We start from the raw sequence: 10,824 nt of genomic DNA on the forward strand, positions 1-10,824 counted from the left end.
AAATTGAATATTACAAACGAAATTATATTAATAGAGATTAAATACCTATATTGATCACTTGTTGTCATTCAGTGGTAGACCGATATTGCCTATAGTAGTTGGACGCAACATGCCTTAGACAATACCGATGGTGCGTGTGATCCCATAGGCTTCCCTATCGCTCAATTGTGGCTAGTATTCCAGTGCCCCTATCCGATATAACGCAGATATCAGGTTGGGGGCAGACATGCCTCCTTAACCTAGAAAGAAAGAAATCTCAACCATCACCTGACTTCCCTAGTGTTATTGCAAATGTAATTGGAAGGATTCTCCCACTGCCATCCTGTGCCACGACTAGCAATAGCCGATGGGTGTATCTACCAGACATAAAGGTACCGTTAATTTGTACCAATGGCTTGCAGTACACAAATGTGTTTTGAACACTTGAACACTTGGCATCCACAGAATAATCGGTCGTTGTGGTACACAAGGCCAGTTTTAAGGTCTATTATGCAACCTAGGACGTACCTATCCAGCACCTGACACCACTACCACACCTTATTATATGAAGCGTCCCACCCACTATGCATATTTTCCAACGCCTTCTGCTTGACTATCCAAGCCTTGCAGTAAGAGGGCGCCTACCTCAATTGGCTACGAATATTGGCAATTAAGACCGACATTGAAGTCTTGGGATGCCTTTATCGTCGGTAGTATTAAGCTAACTATCATATATGAATCCATCTTAGGATGATATTGTGAAACACCTGTTAACGAAATACGTTAAATAATGCAACATTAAGTAATAACAGTATTATTCAAAAACCCTAAACACCCAGTGATACTGTACCGAAAACACAGGTATGTGTGACATTTGTACTTTTTTATCTCCCACAAGCCTGTCTTTTTCCTAACCGAAGTCATGATTTTTCATGAACATGTACCATCTTACACTGCACACTTGGCCTCGAACTTCTTGGATTTGGATTTAACCATGTTGTATTTAACCTCGTTCATGATGCTATGTTGTTTCAATGCACCAAGAAAACTATCCTTACTGGAAAACTCCTTACCAACTTCTAATTCACCCAAATCCAATGACGAACTTGTACGGTCACGCCTTCTGTGTGGTAGATCTGGAAACTCTAACGCATCATCTGCCGATAGATCGACATTATGCATGTAGGCTGGAGGCTAGTACGCTCTGAATCGTGGATCTTCTTCTTCTTCATTTGAACCCCCTTCAACATCTTCAGGTTCGGTTGGAACAGGCTCCAGTTTAGAAAATAATGTAACTTTTGCACCATCAGGGGCGGGCTCTCGAGGTGGATCTACATCAGACTCATCATTCAACCCACCATCATCTGTAACGTATGAGGTCCCCTCGCCGGTGGACGTTGTAGGGAGTACATCATCCCTTCTTGTGGATGTTTCGTAACATCCCCAATCAGATGTAGATTGCCAACAACTAGAAGTTGATGTCATTCCCCAATATGTACTTCCAGCATCGAACATCGACCCACAGATGTGCATGTCTCATCCACTAATTGAGTGTCGTGCAGGAGTTGTGTATTCCATACTTCCACCAAACACAGACGCTTCCGTGTTCTGCCTCCCACTAATGGAGTGTCGGGTAGGGGTCGTGTATTCCTCTCGAACAACAGTAGATGTTGAAGTCATAAATGCTTCATTTGGCGATGAAAATTGTACATATAACCCAAGATAGGGTGATCCACTAGCGAGATAAGTTTGCACCATCGCCTCTAAGCTACAACCACCTTTGATATCAAGTGAGTCATATGTCATAGGATCAACTGAAGTACAAAATCGATAATTAATAGACGAAACCCTCATTGGCGTCATTCTAAAGATTTTACGCCTAATTCTTTTACGAAGTTTTGTAAAATCTATGTTCTGGTTAAAAACCAGTCGCGTTGTGTTCTCCGATAAAAAAACACTGTTCTCGGTGTCACGGACCTCACCATCATAGTAAATAACAACACTAATACGTTCACTCATTTTCAATTTCTAGTCTGCTTAGCCTCTCTAATTTTTCTTGCTGTAACTTATGCAACCTAAGAATGAAATTCGGCTCATTTATAGCCTAAGGCCAAACAGTAACTACTGTAGAATAAGAGCGCCCACGTGGGAGCTTTTTTTAGTATTTTTGCTGACAGTGCATCCTGCTTGAAGTGTTTTTGACACTATTTGTTCAGAATAGTCTTCTCAAAATTATTTTTTTAGGAACTATTGTAGTAAAAGAGCGGTCACGTGGAAGCTTCTTTTAGTAATTTTGCTGACAGTGCATCCTGCTTAAAGCGTTTTTGACATTATCTTTTCAGAACCATCTTATCAAAATTAATTTTTCTGAAACTACTGTAGAAAAAAAACAAAATCCTTATTGTCAATATAATTTTCCCTAAACAATAAACATAAACACAATTTAAAAAAAAAACCAAACCCTAGTTTAATTAATTTTCTTAAAATCTCTAAACCTAATTTAATTAATTTATTGAAAACCCTTAAAACCTAATTTAATTAATTTTTTTAAAAAAACTCTAAACCCTAATTTATTTTTTAAAATTCTTAAACCATACACCCTAAACCTAAATTATTTTAACAAAAGCTTAAACCCTAAACCTAAATTATTTTAACAAAATCCTAAAACCATAAATTATTTTAACAAAACCCTAACACTAAACCCTAAAACACCTAAACTAAAAAATCCTAGGGATTAAACATGCAAAAAGCCCTAATCTTAGAAGAACACTGAGCAAATTGCATTCCTGGGGAGGGATTTTGCCACGTCAGCAAAACGCTTTTACGTTAGCGCATTTTGTGCCGACATGGCAAAATCGCTCGCCCAGGGACACGATTTGCTGAAATTTCACCCAAAAACGCTCCTACATGGACGCGTTTTGCATATTTCAACCATTTCCGGTAAATAATGAAAAATTAGCCCATTTCCATAAATAAAGTTGGAAATGGGTCTTTATTAGTAAAACGGTCACATTTGGTAGCAAGTTTCTAATCATATATGCAAGTCTATTTTTATGTTTAATTATTGTTTTTCATTATTTCAATAATATTACATATTATTTTATATTTTATTTTTGATAATCGAGGGAGAGGATGAATATATCTACAACATATTATTCTTATCACTAGATCAAAATGTAAATTTATAGTTTATAATTTTTATTTTTCCATAATAAATTTATATTTCAATCATTATGCAAACTTTAATAAAAACTACTTTCTTTTCGATAAAATTAATTAACTATTTTAAAAAATATATATTAATAAATAATTTCTCAATTATATTTTCCAATAAATGAGAATATCAATTTCTTACCCACGAAATTTCTCCGTGCATTACACAAATAAACATTTAGTATAATTATATTATTAAAATCAACTCTCAATTAATTAAAATATTTATTTTACACGTAATTATAAAAGGATTAAAACTAATTATTTTAACTGTAACATCTAACTATTTTTAACAAGACAAAAAAAGTTTAAATTGTACATGATTTTGGTTGATAAAATAATAAATTTAGTCCTCAAAATTTATACATTCTATTAATTTGGTCTTATTTTAATAAATTTATCTTGTAATAATTAATACCAAAATGATAAAATATATAAACATCAAAGTTTAAATTTATTTTTATATCAATTAAAATTATATATAATTGATAAAATATATTAATATTGTGATTCATTTTCGAACAATAATTAAAATGCTCTAATTTTTCTAGAGGGACCAAAGGGACTAGAGGGGTCTTTTTACCCTAAAAAATATTCAGATCCACCGAAACCGACCCGGTCAGTTATCGTCCTTAATCCTTTGACCCGTAACCCATTTTTAGATCCGCTTAACGTTTCTTGCTGTGCCGCGTCAAGCCTCAAAATTCTGCAACACCTCCCTCCCTCTCTCCCTCCCTCCCTCCCTCTCTCTCTCTCTCTGCAACCATGACTGCCACGATGGGTCCACCGCCTCCCAGTAACCCTAACCCCTCGACCGAACCCGAGTCGATAGCCCAAGAAGAATCCGAACCCAGAACAGCCAAAACCACGATGGGTCCTCCGCCACCTCTTCCCATAAACCCTAACCCCGCGACCGAACCCGAGTCGATAGCCCTAGAAGAATCCGAACTCATAAAAGCCAAAACCACGATGGGTCCTCCGCCACCTCTTCCCATAAACCCTAACCTGCAAAATCCCCTAGACGAAGAAGAACCATCGAACTCAAAGTCAGAACCAAATTCAACTGAAAAGCCCTTAAATCCAAAGCAATCTTCTGTGCCTTACACAATCCCTCCGTGGAGTGGACCCCCTTGTCACCATTTCTTCCTTGAGGTGCTTAAAGATGGCTGCATCCTCGACCGATTTAAAGTGTAATTGTTTTTACCCTTTTAAGGCTTCTTTTCTTTTTGTTTTTCTTTTTGGGAGTGTTGACAAATTGTGAAATTTGTTTGTATAGGTTTGAGAAGGGAGCTTATATGTTTGGGCGTATTGATCTCTGTGATTTTGTGCTTGAGCATCCCACTATTTCGCGGTTTCATGCTGGTAAATCTCTTTTATTTGACAATGTAAACATTTAGTGTCCATGAAGCGAGGAATTCAAATAGCTTAAATTTGGTTGGTGAAGTCGGAAATGTTTGCAGAATAAAATAAGGACTACGAGAGGTTATTTTGTTTGGATTCTAAAAGAAGTAGATTCAATTAGCTAAGTAAGAAGTTTTATTGTTGAAAATGAGTAGATACCCAAGAAAAGAAGCGAAGGGTTTTAGTTATTAGATTAGTTCTCTTTGTTTTGATTACATCATTTAGGTTATGGTTATGTGGAATAACATATATCAAATTCATTATGGAGGCTATCAACTTTTTCAAAATTTAATTTTTTTCATTGGCCAAGAAAGATGTTATCTTACAGCTTCTCTGAGTTGTTGAAGTCTTCTGGCTGCTGTTTGTAGTTTCTACTTTGTAATAAAACCATATTCAATTGACTCACATGAATAGCATCTCTGGGTTGTTATCTTCTTGTGCAATGATTAATCCTAATTCTCCGAAATGGCTAACTCTATACCCTCTAGAAGCTTTCTTTGTCATGGGGGCTATGGTGGGAGCATTTTCTAATTTCCAACATACTCGTTTGTACAAGAACTGCTCATGACCACCCCACCAGCAAATTTGTGGCATCTGAATTAAACAAGATGGTGTTTTTATGTGACTTATTCTTATAAATCCTTTTTCTCTTCTTTATCCTTGTAATGCCAGCTGTTTCTCTTTTTTTGGTTTTATGCACAAATATTAAATATAAGGATGCTAGGAATAATTACAAAGATAGTCATAGGAATGTGCTAATGCTTTTTTTCTTTTTGGAATTTTTATTTTTAATTATTGTTTCTCTTTACTAGTGCTTCAGTTTAGGAGCAGTGGCGAGGCCTATCTTTATGATCTTGGCAGTACACATGGCACTTTTATCAATAAAAGTCAGGTATTGCTGTCCAACTGTATTCTGCTTATTTATTGAGTTGCAGTTTACCGTGCTAAAGTGTTTCAGTTTTTCCTGTTTGGGTTTCTGCTAAGATGGTAAGATGTTTAGATGGTCAACTTTCTGCTTCATAGTAGAAACTTTGTGGAAAAGTTAATTAACTTGCTGCTAGATTATAGTTTATTGTGCTTATGATATCATGCTGAACTTCTTTTCCAAATTACTTAGGTGACCAAAAAGACTTATGTGGACTTACGTGTGGGTGATGTCATTCGGTTTGGCCAGTAAGTAGACTTTTGCTTGCCTGTTTTTGTTTCCTCATAATTTATTTGTCCATCTTCCTTTCAATGCATTCATTTCTTAGATTTTCCTCTGAATTTTTCCTACTCATTTGACTGTTATCCTGATGGATATATGCAACATCAGTCTTAGAGCCAAACTTTGGTTGAGGATTGCTTGTTATTCAGATGTGCATATATCCATCTGCCCCTTGTTCTCGCAAAAGGACTGTCTAGCTTAGCTCCTTTCTGCTATAATCTCTTTGGTGTAGGTTTTATGTTTAATAGATTGGGTCTCAATTTGCTCTAAACTTCTAAAAGTTTTAGTGCTTCATTGCTCTCACCTTTACCATGTTGCACTCTTATTTGCTTGTTTACTTTTGGAAGAAAAAAGTTATATTAGATTCTGATTAATTTTTTCTTCTATTTTATTCGTAGCTCAACTCGTTTGTATATTTTCCAAGGGCCTTCGGAGTTGATGCCACCAGTAAGACTTTTATGCAACCTATTTTGGTTATTGATTCTTTGATTTGATCTTAGTTCAATTTAGGGGGTGAAGTGTTTAACAGATAGAATTACTTTTTTTTTACACTTAAATTATTTTCTTTGCTTGCAGATCTTTTCTTTATTAAAATTTCCATCTAATTTTTGAGTGCTGGGAAATTAAAACATCATGAGGCACCATCCAACAGCTCAATATTTTTTATCTCATATTCTCTGAATACCGTAGCACAATGGCTAGGATGGCTTGCTAAATTTTCTTAAACCTCTGAACTTCCTGTACATTGATGAATTTCTTGCCACATTTTTTGTGTGGAACAATTCTTCTTTTTAAATTTGAAAATAAATAAAATCAAATCAAATAGAAACCAAGTGTTGAAAGAAGTAGTCCAGCAAATTAACAATTTAGAATCTAGTTGTATTTTTTCAGTTAGTATACTTGTATTACTTGACATCTTTCGAAGGATTGTTATCAGAGAATACTTTATTGGGTTGTGTTCTGGATCAGGATCTTCACTTCTGCTTTAACATTTAGTTCTATTGTATTCTTTTATTGGAAGAACTAGAAAGAAATGCAGCATTGTTTTATTGTTTCAGTCATTAAAATTGTCATATATACAATTGTCTTGTTGTGTTTGATTGCTGTAATTTGTTTCATGCTTTTGTGTTCTAGGAAAAAGACTTGAAAGTCATAAGAGAAGCTAAGATCCGAGAAGAGATGTTAGACCGGGAAGCTTCACTTAGACGAGCAAGAGCAGAAGCATCTCTTTCTGATGGTATCTCATGGGGCATGGGAGAGGATGCTATTGAAGAAGCAGAGGTTTGTATTACTTAGAAACTAATATAATACTATTGAAATTTTTAAAATATTTTATGTGATCAAAATTTTTTTTAAGAAAAAGACCCGAATTCTCTCTCCCACAATTTGGATGAGTGCAATGGCTCCTCCTTGTTTTCTTTTGGATCCACTTCATTCCGTCAGCTAGCAATCAGATAAATGTAATTAAATTTGATGACTTTCTTCCATGCAGACAATTTGGTGCTGCTTGCTTATTCAAATGCCTTATTGAAGCATTAGGCTCTCTCTTTCTCTCCCCCAACCGGGGGGGGGGGTAGAGCTTATCATTTTCCCTTTCTGGCTGCATATATTGTACATAACCCTAATTTCATATTGTTTTGATGTAAGACTAACAGATGATTTTGTTAGTTTTATTTTCTACTTACTTTGCCTTTTTTATATTTAGGATGATGCTGATGAAGTGACTTGGCAAACCTACAAAGGACAGCTTACAGAGAAGCAGGAAAAAACCCGTGATAAGATAATAAAAAGGACTGAAAAGGCAAGTCCTTTTCTCTTTGTGAATTCTTCTTATAAAATTAATTTAATGACATTTGTTTTTCTCATTTGGGTTGTTTGTTTTAGTTGTCTAAACTTTCTTTCTAGGTCTTTAGATTCAACGTCACTTTCTGATCTATTTTGTGTTAGTGCCCTTTTTTCTAAAATTATTTATTGCAAGTTTTTGTTCTCGATGTAGATTGCTCATATGAAGAAAGAGATAGATGCAATACGAGCCAAAGATATTGCACAAGGTGGGTTGACACAAGGCCAGCAAACTCAGATTGCTAGGAATGAACAAAGAATAACACAGGTTTGTTGAAAGTTACGTGGAGAGGAGTCTGATGTATTTGTATTGGATTATATATGGTTCGATTGTGAAGAGAAGTCAAAGAATATTATTGACACAAATCTTACAATTTTCGTAGGTACTGGAGGAGCTTGAAAGCTTGGAAGAGACTTTAAACGAAAGTATCCGTGAAAGCATAGGTGCACGTGGTGGAACAACTCGTGGTAAGCGAAAAGGAGGGCCAGAGGATGATGAAGAAGACATTTCAAGGTAATTGTCTTTTTGAGAAAAACAAGAGATTTTATATCGTCTTTGCCACTAAAATTGTTGAAAGGTGTGCAAACTTTAGTTACTCTAAAATATGCATGTAATTACCATTTACCTGTAGTTGCATTTATTCTTCTCAATTTTCTTCTCTTTGAGTATTTCAGAAGGATTTGCCTCTGGTTTGTTCTTCAGTTGACTTATGATGCTAGATTAATGGTTAATGCTCATAATGATTTTTGATTATTCAGTGATGATGATGAATTCTATGACCGGACAAAGAAGAAACCAACTGTGCAGAAAGTTGGTGAAACACAGTCTATTGAAACTGCTGATAGTCTTCTTGATAAGAGAGATGCCATTACCGAAGAAATTGAAGAAAAAAAAGAGTTGCTGTTGACTGAGAAGAACAAAATGACCTCAGATACTGGTTTAGAAACTGAAGCTGGAGATGCACTTGATGCTTACATGTCTGGGCTTTCATCCCAGTTAGGTGAGTCAGTTAAAATGTGTATATGTTTATATTACTACAAGTGAAAAAAGTAAGCAGAATGCTGACGATGGAAATAGTTAAATGCATAGTCCTTTCTTTTCTTTTTCTTAGGCTTGTTTTAATTGCAACCTTTTGCTACTTCCTTTTTCCTTTGAAAGCAAAATATAAAAGGAAGCCTTAGGCTACAAAAGCTAAAATATTTTCCACCAATTAATAAACATCAAAGTTCTATGGATAATATAAAAAAGGAAGAATTCACACCTCTACGTAGCATGAAATTTTGTTACATTTGAGCTTTTTGCTCTTTTTTAGATTTGGTCATCCTTTTGTCTATTTGCTTTTACTTTCTTAGCCATCTAAAACAGCAAGTAGTAAATAGTGAAATGCAAGTAGCAGATGTGGCTGATTCCTATCTTTCTTTATCAGTGCTTGATAGGACAGTGCAAATTGAGAAGGAACTCTCTGCCCTTCAGTCCGAGTTGGATCGGATCTTCTACCTGTTGAAGATTGCTGATCCAACGGGGGAAGCTGCTAAGAAAAGGGATATGAAGGCACAAGTACCAGCACCTGACAGACCTAGACCTCCTGCGGCTGCTGTCCGGAAGCAGATTGCAAAGGAACCCAAAAAAATCAGTTCAGCTACAGAACCAGCAAATTCTCCTGTGCAGAAAGAGGGAGTTGCAGATGTCTCTATGGAATCAAGAAAGAAACCAGAAAAGAATGTTGTTAGTGATACATCCGAGGGGGAAAAGGCTATCTATACCGTTGCAAAGCCCCAATGGCTTGGTGCTGTTGAGAACAAGGAGATTAAAGAGTCAAATCAAGTAATAGAAGTAGTAGATACACATAAAGTTGACGACTTTGTTGACTATAAAGATAGGAAGAAAGTACTTGGGAGTGCTGACAATCCACAGGTTAAAGAGCCATCAGGAATTGAAGCTACTGCCTCCGGTCTGATTATAAGAACACAGAAACAGGTAGAGAAGCCTGAAGCTGGTGATAAACTCTCCGATCAATCTACGACACCCTCTACGGGAGCTGAAGAAATTGCACAGAATGCTGTGGCACTGTTGCTGAAGCACACTAGAGGGTACCATGTAGACGAAGAGGAATTGAATGAAACCCCTGATATGTCGGCCAGAAATCAATCTAAGAAGAAAGAGAAAAAGCCAAAACGAGTGCTTGGTCCTGAAAAGCCTTCATTTCTTGATAGCAATCCAGATCCAGAGTACGAAACGTGGGTTCCTCCTGAAGGTACTTTGCTTAGTGTCAATGAATCAGAAATTTGGGTAGCATCCATAATGGGCAGTAATGAATGGATTGCAACTTAATTCCATTCATAAAAATTGCAGTGTCATTTTAATAATATTTTTATGTTCCTTGCAGGGCAATCCGGTGATGGGAGAACAACGTTGAATGATCGATATGGGTACTGACTCATGCTTGTCCTATAATGTTCGAGTTGGAGGTGCAACATTGTTGCTTGAGTCATTCATGGCATTGAAATTATGGTTGGCATTACCCAGCACCTCTGCATGTGGGATTCTGTTGACTTGAACAGGATGAATTTTGATGTCCATGGAAGAAGCTTGAGTCATTGATGGGAACTCTTTATAATAGGGAAAATGAGTAGCAAAGAACCGAAATTGGAGCGACAGTTGGTACAAAAGAAAGGAGAGAAAATCACGTAAAAGTAGTATAAGTTTAATGTATGTACAGAAAGATGTAGCATGTGCCAACGTTGTCCAATAGAAAGTTCTGATATGCGTTTGTAGTTGAAATTCTGCCCTGAATAACTATGGCTCATTATTGTCCATCATCTCCTGCCAGCCTCACCAAACTAGCTTCTTTCAGACTTGCCAATTTTCTAATGATATTGATATATTAATATAAATACCCAAATTTGTTATGATACTGGTATATCTATATAAATAGGCAATAGTTGTGGGTTTATTGATTTTTTTTAAAATTTTTATATACATTTATAGTTTATTTTATTTTTAAATAAAGTACATATTATACGCAAATGAGTTATATGTATACAAGTGTGCTTATATAAAAAAAGTAAAAAAATTTAATATTTACTATTAAGAAAGTTGTAAATTTTGAACATTAAATGAGTAAATAAAAAATTACTGTATTGAATTTTGGTGCAAGACCTTTTGGCATTTAGTATTCAGA

General features: G+C 35.7%; 1 protein-coding gene across 2 annotated transcripts; it reads left to right on the top strand.

Moving 5' to 3' along the window:
• Positions 1-3,755: 3,755 nt before the first annotated feature.
• LOC107954884 (kanadaptin) lies at positions 3,756-10,552 on the top strand. Of its 2 annotated transcripts, none has more exons than XM_016890568.2 (12): positions 3,756-4,382; positions 4,469-4,554; positions 5,406-5,485; positions 5,711-5,766; positions 6,199-6,247; positions 6,935-7,081; positions 7,506-7,601; positions 7,797-7,910; positions 8,026-8,156; positions 8,402-8,643; positions 9,070-9,897; positions 10,030-10,552. In XM_016890568.2, exons 1-12 carry the CDS (start codon positions 3,958-3,960, stop codon positions 10,077-10,079), a joined length of 2,304 nt encoding a protein of 767 aa, XP_016746057.1. In that variant the 5' UTR covers positions 3,756-3,957; the 3' UTR covers positions 10,080-10,552. The 2 variants fall into 2 exon arrangements, with proteins under 2 accessions (XP_016746057.1, XP_016746058.1); XM_016890569.2 differs by having other exon boundaries at positions 3,759-4,382; positions 5,414-5,485.
• Positions 10,553-10,824: the final 272 nt, after the last annotated feature.

The sequence above is a fragment of the Gossypium hirsutum genome, chromosome D07 (genome assembly GCF_007990345.1).
Source record: "Gossypium hirsutum isolate 1008001.06 chromosome D07, Gossypium_hirsutum_v2.1, whole genome shotgun sequence".
NCBI lineage: Eukaryota > Viridiplantae > Streptophyta > Magnoliopsida > Malvales > Malvaceae > Gossypium > Gossypium hirsutum.